This window comes from Stylophora pistillata, chromosome 10 (genome assembly GCF_964205215.1).
Source record: "Stylophora pistillata chromosome 10, jaStyPist1.2, whole genome shotgun sequence".
Taxonomy (NCBI): Eukaryota; Metazoa; Cnidaria; class Anthozoa; order Scleractinia; family Pocilloporidae; genus Stylophora; species Stylophora pistillata.
Genome location: NC_142528.1, coordinates 23,212,195 through 23,234,000, shown reverse-complemented (window position 1 = coordinate 23,234,000; position 21,806 = coordinate 23,212,195). Strand labels below are relative to the sequence as shown.

The 21,806-nt window shown below is 38.8% G+C and overlaps 3 protein-coding genes across 9 annotated transcripts in view; 1 reads left to right on the top strand and 2 right to left on the bottom strand.

The window, feature by feature from the left end:
* Positions 1-2,951, bottom strand: part of LOC148722314 (uncharacterized) — an 8,333-nt gene extending 5,382 nt beyond the window's left edge. For 2 of the 3 annotated variants that reach the window (XM_088736373.1, XM_088736372.1), the window contains exon 1: positions 1,953-2,951. The gene's annotated coding sequence lies outside the window, so the exon portion shown is untranslated. Of the gene's footprint in view, positions 1-137; positions 267-1,952 lie in introns of those variants that run through there. The other variant, XM_088736374.1, reaches the window with a different exon arrangement.
* Positions 2,952-3,099: 148 nt separating this feature from the next.
* Positions 3,100-18,439, bottom strand: LOC111330270 (FERRY endosomal RAB5 effector complex subunit 3). 2 transcript variants are annotated; one of them, XM_088736366.1, is made up of 13 exons: positions 16,722-18,439; positions 11,772-12,099; positions 10,353-10,452; positions 10,141-10,252; positions 9,163-9,199; positions 8,530-8,627; positions 8,044-8,128; positions 7,103-7,221; positions 5,283-5,459; positions 4,561-4,763; positions 4,331-4,388; positions 3,785-3,852; positions 3,100-3,672 (listed from the first exon to the last, which is right to left on the bottom strand). In XM_088736366.1, exons 2-13 carry the CDS (start codon positions 12,038-12,040, stop codon positions 3,574-3,576), a joined length of 1,425 nt encoding a protein of 474 aa, XP_088592492.1. In that variant the 5' UTR covers positions 12,041-12,099; positions 16,722-18,439; the 3' UTR covers positions 3,100-3,573. The 2 variants fall into 2 exon arrangements, with proteins under 2 accessions (XP_088592492.1, XP_088592491.1); XM_088736365.1 differs by lacking the exon at positions 16,722-18,439 and adding an exon at positions 13,320-13,673.
* LOC111330243 (ER membrane protein complex subunit 6) lies at positions 13,713-20,789 on the top strand. Of its 4 annotated transcripts, none has more exons than XM_022935069.2 (6): positions 13,719-13,807; positions 14,062-14,122; positions 14,557-14,659; positions 15,957-16,049; positions 18,460-18,479; positions 19,658-20,789. In XM_022935069.2, the coding sequence occupies exons 1-6, from the start codon at positions 13,780-13,782 to the stop codon at positions 19,686-19,688; spliced, it is 336 nt and encodes a 111-aa protein (XP_022790804.1). In that variant the 5' UTR covers positions 13,719-13,779; the 3' UTR covers positions 19,689-20,789. The 4 variants fall into 4 exon arrangements, with proteins under 4 accessions (XP_088592502.1, XP_022790804.1, XP_088592501.1 ...); XM_022935068.2 differs by having other exon boundaries at positions 13,751-13,810; XM_088736376.1 differs by lacking the exon at positions 18,460-18,479 and having other exon boundaries at positions 13,713-13,807.
* Positions 20,790-21,806: the final 1,017 nt, after the last annotated feature.

Genomic DNA, 21,806 nt, shown 5'->3' with positions numbered 1-21,806 from the left:
GAACTTTTATCGCACAAACAGAACTTCTGCACATTTAATTTCCTGCAATCACAAGGTGTGTACCTTCAAAACTGTGTGAGGTTTTGGTTGCTTTGACCAGCCAAATTTCAAATTTCATCGACAAAAAGTTTACTTACCACACTTTTTTCTAGTTCTTATATGTGCCAAGAAGTGAAGTGAAAAGTTATCGATGAGGACGCAGATATCTTGCGTTGTGTTACCCCAGAAACGGTTTCATATTTTATTTTGTCTCTACCATTTCTCCACGGAAACAAAAATTTTCACACAAAAACGCGGTGGAACCCTTATTTACGCAGCAGACAGAAACTGCTGTCAATGTCAATCAGATAGTATAAAAAAAAAAGATTTTAATTCTAAAAAAATTAATCAGGACGTATTTGAAAATTTGAAGTCTTTACCAATACTTTCTAGATTAATTCGCTTACCATACAAACTATATTTTTTAATATTTACTTAGGAAAACCCGATATGCACATATACTTTCAAAAATTTTCCAAGTGGTTTTAATTATTTATTTTCTTTCTTTTTCCTCTCTTTCATTTTATTTTTCGTTCTCGCGTTGGAGTCGCAGCAGCTAGAGATCGGCTCATAGGAAATTACAGATGAGTTCACATGTCACAGTTAGAACTTCAAGTTTCATGAATATTTGAACTGGATGCTGTACAAGGTAGTATTTGGAGACAAGAAGGCGAGCAAAACTTAAAATTTCAGTTGATGTAAGACTCGGAAAAACAGGAGTTTGGATACTACGGAACCCATCTCAGTTTCCGAGCTGACGGTTACAATCATTCCCTTGTTACTGGAAATAATTAATAAAATATCTAATAATAGATTAATAGAACTTGAGATACAACTATTGTACCGAACAAGAATAACAGGAGACAAAAACAAAACAAGCGAACAAACAAAATAACGAGAAAGTAAAATGTAGGGGCCGGTTGATTAGACGAGGTCTAACCCAGGCAGCGGGCCTCACGAATTCTCTAAAAGAGTGTTGTTTTCACCATTTAAATGTCTTTCCACTTTTAACTTTCGGCTCTCTTGACACTGTTTACAAAAATAAACGTCCAGGTAAAGATTTATCCAAAGTCAAGATAGTCTAAAACGCGGTTTTGTTAAACAACGGCTGAACTTTGTTTAAATAACCGGTCTTAAATTTCTATGGTTATTTCTTGCTTACTTCTCTAAAGATCATTATATCAGGAAAACCTCATAAACATTTACTTTCCACGCACATAAATATACGCTTACACGCTTATTTAGTTTATCGAGTAGCGGTTTGTTTTAACGGTAGTTATCGTTTACCGTGAGTCTACAGTACAGTTTTCCGTGTTGGAATTAAAGCGTCTGTTTGGATTTCCCGTTTCGCTTCCGAACATTTTTGGCGTAAGCGTATTCTTGGTGTAAGTGTATGTTTATGTGCGAGGAAAGTAAATGTTTATGAGGTTTTCCTTTACAATATAATGATGAGTAATAATTTCTTAGCTTCGGCAATCAGAATTTCACGAAGCTCTCTAAAGATGCGCACGTGCATTTGTTGCATGTCCGTCTCTCACATTACTCTCTAGTACATGCGTAAACCTTTCTTTTTCAAAATTCAACAATGTTTAACGTTACGGTTGTTTTCGAAAATGCTTGTCCTTCTCTGAGTTCAAGCGCGTTTCGTAATCACATATGACCTCTAGAAACATCTGAAAGCTAATGACGTTTTTTTTGTTTAAAATAAAGAGTTGGCGACACTTTACTTCTCTGAAGAATGTTATGGCGAAAAATCCACTCAGTTATTGGTACCTCCGGGGATGACTACGACTTACATAAATAGTCGAGCGCACCTTGAGCGAGTTAAAAAAATTCCTCTTGTATCACTTACTATCTGAAGATTCAATCGACTGCCATAATATAAAAAAAGCAATCAATGTATTTCAACCTACCAACACTCAATATTGTTCTACAGGGAAGCCTTTTCTTGTATCAACCTAGATCTTCAATTGCAGTCAAAACGGATCGTAATGGTCGATTATAACCCTTCACTCCTCCATGGTAACGGTACAGGCTCAGAAAACACGGCATACCTCACGTGTGCCTGGCCCAACGTACACTCAGCTCTGAATATTACACAACATGTCAACCATTAATTTACGAGCATTGGTTCACCCCTCACGCGTTAGAAAATGCACATTTAGAATATCGCACAAAACGTTAGCCAGACAGAAAGGTATTTGCTGAGGACCGTTGCAAAATGATTGAACCGTTAAAATGAACACGCACGCCTAATAACGGCGAAGGAAAATCGCCAAATTTTGCGCGCGCGTGGACAGTTCCGCATTCAGGCCCTTAGGGGCTTATGTAATGAATATAAGATCAGCTTTCTTTTCTCCGCTTGCCGTGTTTCTGTCTCACCCTTCACCCCCTCTAACTGCACCCAATGAAACTGACTGGATCGAAAAACTTTCCCGCGCTACGCAGGATGCTTTCAAAGCGGGTTCTATTATAAGTATGCAGAATCAGAAAATTCGATCTTAGATTAGATCTTAACAATTAGATCCCTTTCTTTGACAGCGTCGTTTCTCATAGCTTAGCTTAAATTGATTTTTAACCTGTTAACATGACTAATTACTGTTCCCTTGATGTATTAGCTCTCCATTTGTTTCAAGTTTTAATTACCTGGTTATGATTCCGAATTAGAGGGAAAACGTTAAAGAGGGCCGGCTTTTAAGCCTAATGGTTAAAATTTTGGCCTTTTTACGGCTAACGGTTAATATCTTTCCCTTGTGGTCACCAGAAACGTTATCTTTTTAACGACTAACAGTTAAAATTTGTCCATTTTTACGGCTAACTGCTAATTTTTTTGGCCGTTTTACGGCTAACGGTTAGCCCCATTGAAAACCTCTTGTAAAAACCCTCCTTGTTGTAATGAAACAAAACTAGTTTTAAAGAAGTGATCAAGTCCCTGTTTCGATTGGTTGTCGCTTTCCTTGCTTCCACCACAGTTTTTTTCCATGGGACTGCTCACGCGGGGTCGTACCGGACATATAAAAATAATTTGAAACATCTTTTTCATTGCATATTTCTACTAAGCGTGGTGAAAATAAAATATATTGAATCCAGTTGCCTATCATAATTTTAGAAAATCTCTCGAGAAAAAAGAGAGGACGAGAACACGAGGTAAATACATATAAACTGTCTCCAGCGCCTGAAAAAGAGAGCGATCAGGGAGCGATTGGTTTCATGCTTTCCACCTGCTTGTTTGAGAGAACGGCACAAGTTTTGTAGACCAAGAAGAGAGCGTGCAGTAAAGCAAAACCAGTGCTAGGCCAGATTGAGTTCTACACTTAGTAAGTACAGTAAAATCGATTTTCTTCAAATCTTCGTACGACCATTGCAAGTATAATTTGAAGCGTTTCTTCAAAAGTCCCTCTAAGGTCTCAAGACGAAACACATTATTCAGTGTTCTACCATTTTCTAGCAAAAGAGAAGCATCACGGGAAGATCACGTGATTCGATGTGATATTACGGCTGTCGAATAGCATCACGGGATAGGTAGAAGCGACGTCATCTGTTGGCTGTTGATGTGAGATCCAAAGGCGTGGATACACGGAAGATACTAGAAAGCATTTGGCTAAATGATGTGAACATTTCCTCAGATATACCCTGTAAAAATAAATAAAAGAAAAAGAAATGAAAGAGCAGTAAAGTGACACACTGAATGGTAGTTTAATCTCCACACACTCTGTCTTAGATCAGTAAGTGATAAACTGCCTACCTTAGGTACCATGAACTGTAGATTCAAAGACTCTGCTCCACTCCATGTGCTGCACTCCATAATAAAACCTACAATGGGGAATTATATGTGACTAATGCTTAGCGCGGTAGACGCCAGAAGAATTAAGCAAAGGAGAATTCATAAGACCGCTTTCCGCTTAACGGTCGTAACATCAAGTTTGACGTGAAATTCGACGGCCAATCAGAAAAAAAAAAAGATAATTCCACAGCGAACAACTGAGAACTCAAATAAAGAACAGCATAATGGCCAAAGCGCGGGAAAACTCGTTTAAGCTTTGCATCTGATTGGTTGAGAGAGCAGTGCTTGGCAGAGCTAATGCTTCTCGGGTTATTTGCGACGGTTAATTGAAAACTATTTCCTCGTGACGGAAACGAGACATTATGGCCGCAACAAAGCTGGAAAAAGGTGACGAAATTTTGCGTTAAAGCAAGTAACTTAAGCGAAAGTCCTAAGAGTGGAGGAAAAAACACCTATCTATGCCGCGCAATAATTTGAATTTGAATTACATGCCTGATCATTACTTACCCTTCACACATTTGAACATTAGCTCTGCTCTTTTCATACACCAAGACACTGTCATTTCCTGCGAAGTAGTCAATAAATTCTTATAGAAAATATCACAGAAATATAAATCATAAAGAGCACAATGGCTACATCTCGTTAAAAAACACTTTCGAGAATACTTAACACCGAATAAAACAAATTGAAAACAGGAAACTTGAATCTTTCTCAGCCCGCTTGTGTGACCCACCTACCTCTGTCATTTCATGGAACAACAATAGTGGTATAGTAATGGTAGTAATGCTGTGTCTGACGGCTGTGTGCAGAGCATTTCTCAGGCCAACTATCACCGGATTTCTTGTGCTGATTGTTGATGACTTCACGCTGTCGTCCACAACGAGGTGAAACACAACATGTACCTCAGACAGGTTTGAATGCCGAGTGATATAGATGTCTCCTGTATCAGGCAAGAAAAATTGTTGGATGATTATGGTTTAGTTTAAACATAAACAACAGGTACTATAAACTCGCACAGTGAACCTCCGTGATGATGCAAATATGTTTACGATGCATGGTGAACGAAATATGAGAATTTGTATTGGAAGAAACTGCGGCATCATAACAAAGAAAGGATTAGATGAGAGGGAAAAGGAGATGAACTAAAACCAAAAATCTCATACGATACAAAGGGTCGACCACGTAAGCGAGATAAGTTTGTTTTTATTCAAAACTAGTTCAAATTTTTTCAAGTCGAGAGTGCGATCGTTCATTCCCATCCAAATCCTTATAATTCGCCCATTGCACAACGTCAACATATTCTCATATTTACGAAGGCTCGTTGTCCAAGTTTGGGCTGCCTGTCCTTGTACAAAACGTTCTCACGGCCGAGAGGAAGACTATTCTGATCCAGGGTTATTTTTCGACGAATGCAGACTGAAAAAAATGCTCTGGGAGAGAGGCCACGAAAGGAACCAACCTGTGTTTAGTGTTAATGGACGCAGCGCAACATCAGCTGAAGGAAGTTGTTGATGTTCACTGGTACTTGACTTACTGCGATCTCTTTTCTCAAACATTTGCTGAATGAGACACAGCTGTTTGTCCAGGTCTGGAAAATGAAATTCTGTTCCAGACTGCTGACAAATCCTGGCAAAATCTGAAACGGAAACGAACGATTGTAAATCACCAACGTTCTTAATTATAATTTTAGGATGCATTTGCATTTTTCAATTATTTACTTTCGGTATTTAACGCGATTGCTACAAAATTGGTTACCTCTGAATTACGATTATTATCAAGTTTTAAATCAGAGAGCAATTTCCAACTGAGTGTCGAAAGTAATCTGGGATTGCTTTGCACTGGTCCAGGCATTTCGCGCCATCTCCTCAACCAAGCAGATTCAAAACTAAGCCCAACTGCGACCTGGCCCCGGTTGTTCAAAGGATGGATAACGCTATACACTGGATAAGTCTCTATCCGGTGGAGAGCGCAGTACGTTTTGGTAACACTTATCCGCTGGATAGCGATTTATCCGCTGGATAGCGTTATCCGCCCTTTGAACAACCGGAGCCAGATCACTTGCGTTTTCCCGCGCTACAGTCGGTTTGCTTGTTTTCACTCTCAAATCTGCTTGGCTCCTTGTGGTATTTCTCTCTACTGATTGGTCAATGTAATTACTTGTTTTGCCTTTACGACACTCAATCGAAATACGCTCTGAGGGGTAAATGCAGCTTCTGTCAGTTTGACAAAGTGTTGGGGTCGTTAATTGAGCAGCAGTGGGCGGGTTCGCCTTCTACCCCGATGGTCTCAGTTTGATTCCCAAACCTACGTGAAGATAGGCTTGTTACTTGTTATCATCCTTCCTGCGAGGAATTTTCTCTAGGTTCTCTGGTCTTCTTTCTTCACAAAAACCAAAACTTAGCATTTCAGTACATGGATGTGCCACAGCTAAAATCCAGTCACCATTTTTTTCGTTAATCAACATCAATTTACATTTGTCTGAGACAAATGCAGCTGCACGATGTATCAAGAATTTCAGACTGGATCTGTTTTCCTCAACTTCGTTTCTCCGCGGAGTTAGAAATCCGACTACCTCAGCTTTAAAATACCCTCCATAGAGAGATTATCCTCTAGTTCTCCTAAGGCAACACCAGAGTACTTGCCTTACAAACTAACTTTGTTACAAGGCTTGCGCTGGCTACCCCTCAGACAACAACTTTATTTTCGTTCTGCCGTTCTGGTTTTTTAGTGCATGACGAGATGCGCTCCGGAGTATTTGACATCTAAGCTCGTCAGAAGATCCCCCGTATCGACAAGGAATACAAGAAATTCTCAACTTTTGGACATTCCACTCTTCCGCACAGCTAGCGGCCAAAAGACCTTTCAATATAGAGCGACCGCTTTGAGGAATGAGCTGCCACCTGCGCTCAAACTTAGTCCATCCGTGACGGCTTTCAAGCGTTTGCTCAGGCAAAAGCTCCTTAATGACTGCTTTAGTTAATTTTTATCTTTTATCCTTTTATGTACTTAGGTTTTATTCGTGTAATGTAGATTTGACTCTGAAAAGCCCCTCGGGGACGAGCCAATAAAGTAAGTAAGTAAGTAAGTAAGTAAGTAAGTAAGTAAGTAAGTAAGTAAGTATGTATGTATGTATGTATGTAGGTAGGTAGGTAGGCAGGTAGGTAGGTAGGTAGTTAGGTAGGTAAGTAGGTAGGTAGGTAGGTAGGTAGGTAGGTAGGTAGGTATGTATGTATGTATGTATTGAGAGACTACACGGAAATAAAAATTCTGTTCGCATACGTTTCATAATTCCCGAGTACGTATTAAGTCGGTCTTCCACCAGCAAAATTACTCCTGCAAGCGTCTCAGAGTACAATGACAGAGCTGTCTGGATCCGGTGGGGTTGTGACAACACTGATCTGATCAAGAGGAATAAAAGATATCATCTCAAATTGTTCCAAGAACCATTAACGTAAACAGAAAGCCTAGATACTAGACTTCCTTGTACATGTATAGCTAATACTCAAGGCTATCCCTTTTTCTGAAGCATGATGGGATGTGAGTTTATCACAAATCAAGTTTCCCAATAGTTCACTGACACTCATTTATACTTCTGTGTGATGAGAGGCACTTTCAGAATAAAATGCCTTTCCAAGGACATGAAACAATAGCCTACATCGGCAACAAAATTGTTAACACGTTGGTCTTCTCGATCGTCAGTTACTTCAATTTTATTTCTTTCGCCCACCTAAAGTTAACGATTTCGCCACCTTCCCCCCCACCCCCGCCCCCGCACAAAAGAAAAACAATGTTGTAGCGTGATTCCATGAACTTTTAGCCAACATTGAATGGGGGAGGGGGGTCTATTTATGATTTAGAGTGCGGTAGAAACAGGACAGTTATTCTTCACATAAATAGAACTCTTCAAATTAAAATATGATGACTAATTTTGATGCTGATTGTAGCTGGGGCTGAAACCCACAGGTTTCCATCATGAGTTGGTCAACGAACACAAAGAAACAAGGTATGCCAGTATGTCTTCAAAATCAAAAACCTTATAACAACAAAACTCAGTGAGGGGAAAAATGTGTCTCCTGTCATTTACTCAAATATGCTCTACAAAAACTTCCCAAAAACTGTAGAGGCTTGATAAACTGTTCAAAATAATTGAAAATAGCGAAGCCGTTGTACTTTATGAAATTCTCAATTTCCCCTGGCCACATAAATAACTAACTCCTTACCCTCCTGGTCTGGTTTTATGTTTGCACAAGTCCAGCACATTTCCACAAATCAATCGCAGATTGTGTGTCGATTTTTTCTGGGCTCCTGTCAGAGGTGAAAGACCAGAATCAAAAATTAATCAGCTTATGAACCAGAAGACCAATCCTCTTGACAGATTATTCTGGTTTCAATGGCAAGAAACATTGTAGAACGTTGCCACAACCTCTGGCCTGGATGCCGGTCCATTGCGAGATTACACACTAGCATTTCGCCAGATTTCCCTGACAAATTCTTGTTGCCCACTTATACCATTATGAGGAGAGAGGCTCTGTAAGCAATTCCATGTTTTGACCAAGGACACAACACTTAGGCTCACTTAAGACCCCAATGCTCGCCCCCTCTTCAATCCAGAGTTCAGCACTCTAACTACAAATAGCAGACCACATGATAAGACATTCAAACACAGTATTCTCAAAAATCTGCATCATGTACAATTGTATACTCACCCAAAAGGATGGTAAAACTCTCTTCAAGCCTGAACTCATGCTCAGTAGTAGAAAACTCATTGCCCACTGGTATGCTCTGAACAGACATGCTGCGATTCCTGTAATGTTTCAAATGCAGTTCCTTTTAAAAATTATATCCTTTTAATATTTCTTAGATGCGTATATATAAATAAATGATGTAACATTTATATTGTAGATTTTTAATACTTGTACAGTTTTAACAATAACAATATAACAATAACATTTATTATTTGTATTGCACCTTTTCTATAAAATATTCAAAATCGCATCAGTTTTAGGTTAATTATTGTTGTAATGCGCTTTTGATCCCCTGGTATGTTAAAAGGCACGCTATAAATAAAAAAATTATTATTAAATTAGTACAAAAAGGCCCTATTTGAGTATTTTATTTAATGTTAACTTTTTAATATTGTATAAATTTTTTTTTATCTGTTTTGCCTTTTAATGAAATTTCCTAATTTATTTAGATGTCTTGCATGATGGCAAACCCTTTGCAGGACTAAAAACTTTTGATTAAAGGTTGGATAAAGCATCAAATTACTATAAGTTAAGAATCTAACTTGTCCTAAATAATTCTTCAAGGTTTAATAAATAGAAAAAGCTACCACTCACTTTCCTATGGAGAAAGAGTCTTCCACTGATGATGGATCTGACAAGGAAACAAATGAAAGAAACACAAAGCAATCACAAATGTGACTGTACAGTACAAGCCTTATACATGTACCTAGAGACCTTCAAAACAAGTTTTAAAAAATTAAAAACTAACACAACTTATTTAATGGTTTGACATATATTATCAGCATATAATTGCCTAGTATTTTTCAGCGCCATTCAAAAAAATTTTTAAGATGAAAAACACAAACAATTCATCTGATGGCTTCCCCCTGGTAATTCATAATACGTGGTTACATTCTGTAAGTTGTCTGGTATTTTCTGAGCCCCACCCAGGAAGCTGCAAGGAAGGAGCAAAATGACTAATCATATTATATGTTAGAATTTATCATATCACCACTATTTAACTTTCTAACTTTTGAGAAATATCCTCTGGCATTATCCGAGAGTTGTATCAATGGAGTATGGTGCTCGGGAAAGACAAAACAACACAACAGATACCATTTAAGCCTCTTTTACAACAAAATAAAAACTCAGTTTCACTTAGAAACTCCTTGCCTAAAGTATGTAGATAAATCAAAGTCTGGATTGTTTAGTGCAGCTTTTTTGTTACTTTGTTTTTCATCCATATTTTCCCCTTGTTCTACAGTGCAATACCATCATATATTTATCACACTCCATGAACATTTGACCTCTTTTTACCTTCCTCTCCCTCAAAAATTTTAATAAGAGTCAGGGCCTTAAGGAAAGGAAGTTTGATTTTTGGTTCTGCCATCTTTGTCATCAAGAGAAGGGAAGAAACATGGCTGTCTTAAGCTAAGATTTGCTCCTGTCATTTCCCTCAGATTTTCAAAGTATTGGAGGAAATTATAAAACTTGGATAACATTTCAGCAAAAAAACACAAAGTTAGTTTCAAAGATTCTTTGAATTCTTTGCAACGTGCTTTTACAAGTAAATAAATATCTACAAATTATTACCTGAACTGACTCTGACCATATCTTCGTGTACCTTAGTGACCCACTCTCTGTATTCTCTCTTTTGCATCTCCTGAAGTTGCGAGAGCTCACTGGACCAGTATGTCTCCAGCATCTAAGAAATAAATGGAAACAAAATAATTGATCCATAAAAGAAAAAAATAAATAAAAGAAAGTGATTCTAAACAGCCCAAACCCACTGTTTTAATACTCACTTGAGCATCCTCACAATGCCTGGCTGCCAAATCATTGACGTCTTTGTCCGAAGTGACAATGCCAAGATTGTTAATGGAATCTTCCATTTCTCTCTGGTGCCTTAAAAACATAATTATAAAGAGATGAATCATTAACTCTTAAATCCCGCATCTTATTTCTATTTACTAAAATACTGCTACATTTAACATTAGGGTTATGAGAAATAACGAAAAGATCACTGACCAAGGAAGCATTGATTTTTAAACGAATTCTCCTTGTTGGTGTAAGAGGAAACGTATAAACCGAATGTAAATATGGCGTCCAATTTGAATTGCCATTATTTTGGACTCACTAGCCTCGTCTTCACATGGAAACTCAATATATCTTATTAACCAAGTGCGAGGGCCATACTGGGAAAATATCGGCCTGAGGTCTTGACAGTACGGACCTCGCTGCGCTCGGTCCGTACAAAAAAAACCGAGGGCCAATATTCTTCCAGTACGGTCCCGAGCAAGCTTGGTTAATAAGAGATTTATTATATGACTGAAGTTCAAAGGGACACAAGTGCGGTATCATTCAGGACCATTCAGGACAGTACCTGGTCCAATACTGAGAGAATATTGACCGGCAATAGAGCATTTTGATTGGTTGATTTTAGTTATTGGCCCTCTGACTGCCCGAGTCGTGTAATAAAAAGGATTATTACATGTATGAGAGGCTAGCGAGTCCAGAACAATGGCAATTCAAATTGGACGCCATATTTGCATTCGGTGTATAGAAGAAAGTATAGAGAATATGGAAACTGATGTCAGGGAGTAAAGGGTTAACTCTTCATCCCCTTACAGTGACTGGCATCTCATTTCTCCTTACAATATCACCCCTGAGTCAGGAAATGAGATCTCACCAACCAAAGAAGTTTTTAATTAGTAAACAAACTCTCCTTGTCAGCACTTTAAGAAATTTAGAGAGAACAGTTTGGAGAATATGTATATACTGATATGCTGTTAGGTTGTAAGGGGTCAATACATCTTGGGAAGAGAATTTATCATATAGGAAACATACTTTTCACTATCACCTCTCCTGTCCTACACACATGTCACCATCCCCACTCCCTCCACCTCCCACTTCTTCCTCCCTCGGATACCATTTCCGCATACTGTCTACATGTGAAGAATTTTTAATTTAAACCCTCCATGCTCTACCAATTCTTAACCCTTTAACCCCCAAGATCTGATTGCTAATTCTCCCCTCTTGCTGCTACACAATTCCTTGTATATTAATTATGAGAATTTTGCATTGAATCAAGACAACCAATTCTGGCCGATAAGCTTGATTATTCTCATTAACTGTTTGCTGGATAATGTATGGACATTATCTATAGGGAGAAGTTACATGTTAAACACTTCTTAGTTAAAGGATTGAACCTCATTGGCTCTTACTTCTCTTCCATTGCTTTTATTGCACTCTCCTTCTTCAAGACAACATCATCCATTGCTATGGCGTAAGTATTCTCCAGCTGCAGCAATGTTTCAAGTGCCGCTGAATGAATCAATGAATGGTACATCTCAGAAAATACCGACTCTTCACTCTTGTCAGAGGCAGAGCTGTAACTTGTATGTTCTTGAGTAAAAGAGTTAGACCAAGAAGAGATATAATCAGCTGCACACTGTGAAGATTGCTTCATTTGTTCAAGTGCTGTACCACCCATTTTGTCCTGCAGCTCCCTGCATGATGACTTATTGAATTCATCTAATGTTTTTGTCAATTCTATAATTCATTGAAAGAACAGAGATCATCAATTACAGCATAGATCATAAACTTGTTCACTCCCAAGATCTCATTAGTAATTCTCCTTCTCGTCTGTCATACAATTGTTATCAAGTTAGTTTGGAGAAGTTGGTCACTGTGAGGAGTTATAAGGGGGGCACTGGGGGCACTGGGGCCTCTGGGAAACCGCAAAACTGGAGAAAAAATCCTCCAAAACCGAAAAACCGATGAAAAAAAGAAGCAAAAATGAAAACCGCATACAAACCTGACAAAACCGCTACATTCTCACCTTTAAAGGAGTCAAAAAGGAAAAACCAAAAACCACATAATAATAATAATAATAATAATAATAATAATAAAATCTTTATTACCGTGTCAATGTATTTAGCTCATAGAGCTAATTGGGGACACCTACTTACTAAATTAATAAAAAAAAAAACTATGTACAGTATCATAATAAGTAACAATACAGCCGATAAACTATGCATTAAAATTTTAAAATATTTAGAAATATCAACAGTGTTCAGATAACATAAAAATACTTGTACCATGCAGATAATTTAAAAAAAAAAAAAAAAAAAAAAAAAAATCACGTGCGGCAAAGATTGCAGCAGTTGCCACTGTCTTCCACTAGGCTGACCAGGTCAACTCTACGGATTCTAGTTTTAAAGATACTAAGGCTTGGTAGTTCACGCATACCATTTTCTAATTTGGACCAAATATATGGTCCTTGATACCTTAGTGTGTGTTTACCATAGCGTATAGTGTTAAATCGTGGTATTTCAAAGTCACTATTCCTAAGGATTCTATTCCTATTCCTATTCCTATTCCTATTCCTATTCACTATTCCTATTCCATCAGAGTTTTCGTGAAAATTGCTCTGAAAATCAAAACCGCAAAACCAAACCTTTTTCGTCCAAAAACCGATCCAAAAAACAGTCAAAACCGCACAACCGAAAATCCCAAAGTCCCCCTTAGTTATCATTTGCTTTATGATCAAGGGCTAATGCTTGAAATGTCAACTTTGGAAATTATTCATGGTGGACAATTCACATCAAAACTCACTTGCTCCCTTAGTTTTGACCCCTCAAAATCTTCATAGATAAGGCAGCCATTTCACTATCACCTCTTCCCTGTCCTACACGCATGTCACAATTCCCCCCCCCCCCCCCCCCCGCTTCGCCTTCTCTCAAATACCGTTTCCTTTTCATTAACAGTACCTGGTTCAAGATAGCATGGTAAATTGTGAAACGTTATCAGTCTTTGAACAAATTCTTTTGCATCAACCTTCAGTGGTATTGGTATCGGTACAGTGAGTCTCTGTAACTTCCCACTGTCTTTAAAATCAAACACAAAGTCGCGCTTTTGGTCCTCGTACGTCGAGCAAAGTAAAACATCGACCATCTTGTCTTAACGTTCAAATCGCAAATTCACGTCCTGCAACGGTGAAACCCAAGAGATCGTTCATAAGGAAGCCTAGATATATTCAACATTCAAATCAGATCGTACAGCTGGAGACCATGGTTAAGGATTCCTTTAGTTCAGCTGAAAGTGACCCCGATCAATTAGCTTCCAGTGTTTGGATTAGTGAAAGTTTTTGAACGTGGGAGCGAGACTGGTGACTACATACTGTATCTTTGAGCCCACAGACGCAACCGCTTGGAAGATCTTAAATTCAAGATGGCGGAAGGAGAGCAACATGTCCACGGTAGTAAGAGTCGAGTTGTTCTTCATTTAATTGGGTGTATAATGTTTGTCAGGTAGCATTTAACTCATGAAAAACTTAGTTTCAGGTTTAACTGACTCATACAGAGATTCCAATTTAATCTGGCTCGCTAACATTGGCGAATGCCCCTCAAGCTATGATCTCTCCCACTTGTTGTATGCAGTTCAAGTCGCAATTTTAAGAATAAATATCGAGAAAGTAAGGTTTCTTTTCCTTTTTTTCACCGTTGTTTTCAGGGAAGGATGAAGCCTTTAGTCCTTTCTCCATCATGGCTAACAACAGTATCATTGATTTCTGGTAAGATTTCGCGCGGTGCAGATGGAAATAAGTATTTCATGGTTTCTTTTTGTTATCTTTGTAATATATTCCTCTGTTTTTGGTTCTTGGTATTTTCTATCAATTATATATTTTAGTATGAATTTGAATCGATCATATGTCAAACTGCAACTTATGATGAAAATGAAAATAATTCTTGGCTTTTTTTGTCCTTAATAATCTTTCAAACAGGAATCTCAGCAAAGAATAACTCAAAAGTTTTGAAATGTGATCTAAAAGGCATGGTTGTCATCTATGACTTGCTTGAGGCTAAACAGAAGTGTTCTCTCTAATATCAATTAGTGACTGTTGTTGGTATTATTTTGTTGTTGTTGATTTGTTGTTTTCCTGATGTAAACATCATGTATAAATATAAATGGTATCCCTGTGGTTTATATTCAGTTCTCATTTTTTAGCCGGACATCGTTAGCATCCATGGCGGGCATATCTGCTGGCATTCTTGGTCTGACAGCTCTGAAAGGCTTCATCTTTTATTTTATAGCCTCCCTTTTTATGTCTGTAAGTTATTTTTCAGTCAGAACATTTGATGGACAAACTCCTGAGTTTTATTCAAATTTAGCTAGGTCATTGCTCTGTAGTGGAACTGGCACTGTATTCGTAGTAAAATTTTCAATAGTAGTTTTTTATCTTCTCCTAGGACTTATGTTTTCAAGTAAAAACAGGGCATGCCTTCTTTGTTTAGTAGCCATAGCATCTTGCAGCTACCTTATGTGATATCTCATCTCCATAAGTATACAAAAAGTTGTTAAATTCGCATTTCTGATGATTGTTTTCCATTCTACACCACAATTTAGTCTCAATGTGTTTATGAAAATGCACTTATTGTTCTCTTCTGCATGTGAGACTAATAAGTTACCATCAGGGCCAGACACTACAACCACAAGCCAAAACTGAATATCTACTGGTCTGTGGCTAGTGGACTACCATTAGTGTTGAGCCCTGTACTATACTTGTGTATGGGTGAGAGATGCAGTGACCTAATAACAATAATAATAATAATAATAATAATATCAATTTCTATAGCGTATTTCCATGGAATGCTCCAATGTGCTTTAAAACACTGTGCGGGGGACTTTTCCAGACTGCTGGCAGCAGTTTACAATAAATAAAGAAGAAATTTCACAGATGCCCCCTCCCCCCCATTCCCAGTAACCAGGCCAGACCACCTCACAGTAATCTTGTGATATGGGTTCTTTAATGTCCCTTGCCAAAATTAACTAATTGATAGATGCAGGAGATGGGACCTCCGGCTTTGCGTCCTATCCGAGAAGACAAAGCATTGTAAGTGAAGCATATTGCTTAAGAACACAGTGTCAAGCCCCAGCCAGGACTTGAACCTGTGCCATCTGACCCTGAGTCCAGTGCACTGACCACTGGACTACTCACGCCTCATGAGTAAAAGTCTGTGCGCTGGACTGCAAGTTGAGAGGCTGGGGTTTAAACCTGGTGGGTTCATTATGTTGTGTTCGTGGGGAAAACACTTTTCTCTCATTGTGCCTCTCTCAGCCCAGGAATATGAATGGGCACTGGCAAATCTTCTGGGAAGCCTGATGAAATGCTGGGGGGGTAACCCTGTGGTGGACTTTCATTCCATCCAGGGGGGAGTAGTGGTACTCCTAGTTGCTTTATGCCATGGAAACTGGGGTGTGCTCTGGCTGGGTGGGCTACTTGGCTCTAGTACAGACTGTATCTCCCCTCCCCCCCCCTTTCTACTTGTCAACAAGGGACAACAGACAATCCAAAGAAAAAGAACAACAATTTTAAGATGTTTTTTTTTCTTTTCTCTTTTCATTAGATTCTAATCTGTCTTAAGGCTGGTACACAGTGGAGAAAATTTTTCATTTCTTGGTGGGATCTGAGCACCTCTGGAATCTTTGGAGGAGTATTTGTATCCTTTTTAAACCTTGTTTTAAAAGGTTTTTGACCATTATTATTATTATAATTTAAAGTAAATAATGGGAGTTACATAGTGTTGCAGGGGATGCCTTAGTTTTGTTTATGCCTGATGATAAATATGCAAAAAAAAATTATCACATCAGATAAAGATCATGATTTCTGGAACATATTTCTCCTTGAAATGTCCTATACAGTCAAACCTGTATTTAAGCAGCATTGTAGTAAGCAGTGCTTTCATTAAGATTTGAAATAGGTGGCTACCTCGGTACAACATCCGCCGGAGAGCGACTTGATTGCGACTTAGCGTGGCGACTGCGACTTGAGCGCGGTGAAATATACCCGGCGACTTGCAACAGAATAGCCGCCGGAGCTCCGGCGGGTGCCAGGTCTTATTGAAAGCACTGATTAAGTTGGCCACCTTGTAATAAGTAGTCATTTGTCAAGGTCCCGAAATTGTTACAAGGGCTCGACACTAACTTTTCACCTTACTAGCCAGGTGGCTAGCGACATCTTTGATTTTATGACAATTTTAGTTTATTTACTAACCAAACTGGCTAGTGAAAATTGAAAACCACTAGCCAAAACTGAATTTCTACTAGTCTGTGGCTAATGGGCTACCGTTAGTGTCGAGGCCTGGTTACCCCTTAATTAATGTAATCTTTACCTCTATTAGGTGGCCACCTCTATTGAGCGGTGGCAATCACGCTTTACTGAGTCTCGATGTCCTGTTAGTACTGTCTTCCACCTGTTTTGATCTGTCAGTTAAAGTGAGACCACTCAAATGAATCTAAGAATAATCTTTCCACTAAAATTTAGTTAATTTTCCTCTCCTGAAATCAATGTTAGTAGTATTTTTGAGTGAGTTTTTGTACATTAACTGTTCAATCGTGGCATTAAATTGTGATTTTTATCATTTTTCCAAACACCATTATTCTGTAGAACCAGTGTTAAGCGGTCAAGTTGTATTGAGCAGTCACCCGGCCATTCCCCATTAGCGACGGCGAAATAAATGATACTGTAATAGAGGCCAAGGTTAGCCTGTGAGAAGGCCCTCGTTATTAACCCTTTAGCACAAGCTTTTCTTTGCGGGCAGGAAAGTACCGGTATAAGGCCTTGAGCAACTTAACCCTTTAACTCCCAAGATCTGATTGTTAATTCTCCCCTCTAGCTGCTACACATTTCCTTGTAAATTAGTTACAAGAATTTGGTGTTAGATCAAGATAACAACTTCTACCTGATAAGTTTGAGTATTCTCATTACTTGTTTCCTCGATAATGTATGGATGTTTAGGGAGAAGTTACACGTTAATCACTCCTGTGACTTAGAGGGTTAAGCTGGTAGAAGCTCAGCGAGGGTTCTGGTACTCATTGTTACTGCCAGACCCTCGACCTCGTCTTATATTTTTCCACGGACTGAGGAGTGCGCGTCCTGTGGGGCTAATAATAGAGAGATTTAGCACCACGTTAACGTGAAACGGCAAACGTCAGCTTACCCTTTCACGTTTCAAGTAAAATTTTTGTGAACCCAGCTGCTTTAACTTCGCGTGAACTCACATCAGCGGTGAATTTGAAGGTGCCCCTGTATGACTTCGAAAGAATAGGTTTTTGCGCCCCTTTCTCCGGCAGTTAACTTCTACTCTGTGAGAAAAAGTGAAGAAAATCTTATGTACATGGCAAACGCGAGACAGGTACTTTCACGTAGAAACGGCAAAGCACAACCGGCGAACGTGAAAAAATGGGGGGAAAACAAAGTCACGTGGTCAGTCTGCCGTTCACGTTTCGTTAACACGGTGCAAAATCTCTCGTAGTATGTGGGCCTGCTCGCAGGCCAGGCAGCTGGCTTTGGCAATCATTGTCGATTTGAAGTAAACTGATCAAGCCACATCCAATGTGCTACGCTATTTAATCAGTAGAACACATTTTCCGGGTTCCATAACATGATAAGCCACGCGGGATGTTAGGCGAACACAAGGAAAACTTAGAAATCACGAGCCGAAGGCTTCTATGACGTAACTAGTAACATGCGGGCCCTCTAACGTGATAAAACATCCGCGTGGAAACTGAATTGACCAATCAGACAATGAAAATTATGTTCTTTAAGCCGAGTGACTGTTGTTATCTTAAAAGTATTTGTTTTATTAATGACCCGCTATAACAACACCCAATTTTTCAAAATGCCAAAGATTTACGATTTCTTCCATTTTGAGACAGGTTATGTCAAAGGCGATTTAAAATGGATTACAGTTGCCAGTAATTTCAGCTATTTAACACTGTGGTATTTTTGTATGTTAGGGTTAGCTTCTCAAGTGACCTTTACCAAAGTGTGCAGTAATGGTAACATGTAAATACGCGCTTATCAAGTGAACTCCTTAACTGTTGTCTCTTATTTTGTCCGCATTTTAGACGTACTTACTGTTTTGGACGTATCCTTTGTTCGCCTTATAAAAAAAATTTCTTTTTATAGCGCCATTTCGTCAGCAGATGTGAATTTGTTTCACATATCCCGGAAGAGGAAAACCTCGCAACCAGAAGAATTTCTAACTTTAACACGGGACGTGAATCAATGTTGAGCACCGTGAAATTCCGAAAGTTGCAGACATCCGGTCTTTACTTTCGGATTCAGTAGCCTAATTTTAATATATCGCTAATTTGGTTATACTAAGTTGAAACTGTAGATTGGCTTAGCTGATATAACCAAATAACCTTGTTACCCCCACCGACGCAGCACCATAGTTCCTTTAGAAACTTACCCCCTTTATTAATATATCGCTAGCGACGGGTTCTCTTTCGTAGATCATAAATGTAGAAAATGCCCCGTTTTTTTAAAGTATCAGAGACATTTTTACGTTTACAGTTCATAGTTTCTTATGTACTTATCGTTTTAGCCTCTAGCTTTTGATGTGTGGTATTTTTGTCATTTCCTGCAAAAAAAAAAAAAAAAAAAAAATTGTGGTCGCGGCTTTGTGAGGGTCATGGTTTTCACGTCGTCACAACTTTAGGTTTTTCTTTTTCTGTGGACGAGTCAAATTTACCACTACTGTCGTGGGAGGGAGAATGGGGGTTTTAACGACGTGTAACCGACGTATCACTAACGTGCAACCGACGTATTACCGACATGTAACCGATGTATTCCCGATGTGTAACCGACTTATTACCGACACAACGACTGTCGGCCGACTGTTGTTCGAAAGTTTCCCTGTCGGGTTGAAACTCGGATGGCAAACAGCAAACTGACAAACGATAAATGAGCAACAGGCGGTAGCTATTTGGGGGAACTTTTCATCATTTTTGTGGTGGCTTATTTAATTTTGCGGTTTTTATTTAGTCTGGGGCATGTCACTGGTTTTTTCATTACAACTTGTATCAGATTCTTCCACGCGAAAGAAGAACCCTCTGATAATTTGCCTCGCTCCCAACGTGTGTATTCGTAGTTCAGTTGATAATGGCGCGTAACTAGTATCTGGGGAGAACGGATTCGAATTCCATCGCAGCCTGAATCTTTTTCAGGCTCCTTTACTGCAGTTGCTAAGATTGCGGCTCACGTGCAATGATCATTGCTTTATTTGAGGAACTCTCTTTTTATTTCTTTAACTTTTCCAAGGTTTTTGTATGGAATGGTTCATGTGTATTAGATAATCATTCCACAGACGACCTACGATATTTGGAAGATACACCCTCAGGTCTTGTTCGTTTAACACGCGAAATGCGATGGCGAAAGAAGAAAAGTTTCTCTTCCAAACTGTGATGTGGACCTTCTTGTACATGAAGACCGGGAAGAATTACCTTCTCTTTTGTGTAATGCTTTTACATTCAATCGTCAAACACTAATAATTGATTAATATTAACTGACTCTATTTTTGTGTGGAGCTTATTTTTTTTTTCTTTTTCAATATTCGGACGCAGTCCGAGTTGTACCGGAGATAGAAGTCTTGCGAATGGTTTCTCAAGTCACCTTAAGTATCACGTCTGTAATCGAGGCTCCGCTATTGTGTATAAATTTGCTAACAAAACTGTGCATCGGAGCGCGGAATCCGAAGGTCTGAGGTTCGATTCCTCGTGGAGACTCAGAATATTTTCTTTGTCGTGCGCTCCTGATAAGACTAAAAACATCTTTCTCTATTTTTTTACCGAGCGCAAAACTTACCATCGTTCTTATCCTATTAACAAAAAACTGTGCTTGATCTCAATCGAGCCTCAGGGGAATGGTAGAACATACGTACATAAGGCATTTTTCGATCGAATGTCCTGAAATCCACTCAATCAGAACAAAGGAATATATCACGAGGAGCCAGTGAGAACTCAAAGTGAAGACGCCTCCAAGGCGGGAAAACGCGGGTGACCAAGTGGCATTTGATTGGTGGAAAATTGGTCGTGAGTTTTTTTTTTTTTTTTTGTTTTTTTTTGTTTTTTTTTTGACCAATGACAGGGTGAAGAAATTCAAAACCAATGCAACACCGGATTACTCTCGACACTTATTTGAAAAATTGCTTTTATGGACGAGAGGGAGTGTGAAAAAGATTTTTTTCCTGTTTAGCATGTAAAATTGAAGTTTCAAGTAACCTTGTATGGAGACCAAATTCAATAGTACTCTGTCAAAGACGAAATTTTCTCTGTATCTATACCTATTAAAAATAAATTTGAAGATCAGTAGATGTGCTCTATTTATCCTGTGATCGCTACATAGGCTGTAATGTGTGACTGAAATTAAAATACTGAGAAAGCGTTTGATTAAACTGCTTTTAAGTTGTTTTACATTTCTGTTCGAGCTGTCATGTTAAGTTATTTTCATCAATAGAGCTACGAAGTTTGTGGACGTAATTACGATTAGATCGCAGTTGAATAATGCAATCACGGTCTCAAACATGAAGATCAATATGAACTGACCTGAATTCCCTCTGCCTGTGTTTTGCGAGTAGGGACCACCTGTCGACTGCAAAGCGTGGTATCCCGTCCTCCTTTGCAAGCCCTTTTTTAATCATTAACAAGGTATGGGGAAAGATCAAGTGATAATAATCGAAATACATGTTTAGCCAGGATAACCCTTCAATACAAAAGTACTGTTATCAACGGCTTCTTGACGATTAAGAACAAGAAACTAAGAAATTATTGTAATAAATATAAGTGCAAAGATTTAAGATCTTACAATCGGCTTCCATCTGCGTATCTTAAGGCATTTGCGAACCAGTCATAGGTTTTGCATTGCGACTGGAAAATAAATTCGCAAGAAAGACCAAATGTTTTGTTAGAGGACTCTTTTCGCAGGTCGATACCATACCGATCTCTTGAATTTGATGAAGGATGTGCCTGCGATGACCCCGCCTAATCGTTCACACTCCGGCTTGCGTATTCTCCATACTGTTCTTTACACAATCCTATGGTACGTACAGTTGATGAATATTTGTAAAGATTTCTTTATCTTTATGATCTTAATGCGTGATTCTGCACGCGAAATTAAATTCTATTCACTGTTAGGGGTTAAAGAGTTAACTTGGATTACGGAGTAGTCTCGGGCCATATGCAATTAACGTGAGAACTGGCAAATTGTGTTGATGATCAATGATTAAAAGGGGGTAGAATTCTAAAGAAAATGTGATGCCGCGTTGGTGGGGGTATCCGGCAAGATAATTTGGTTTTATAATTATCAAATGGGTTGATGATGTAAATTGGTCACCTTAAAGAGATTCTGAAGCTGAATTTAACGAAGATGCCGCCCAGAACGTCAGTTTTAAAATCTCTACGGTGACCAACGC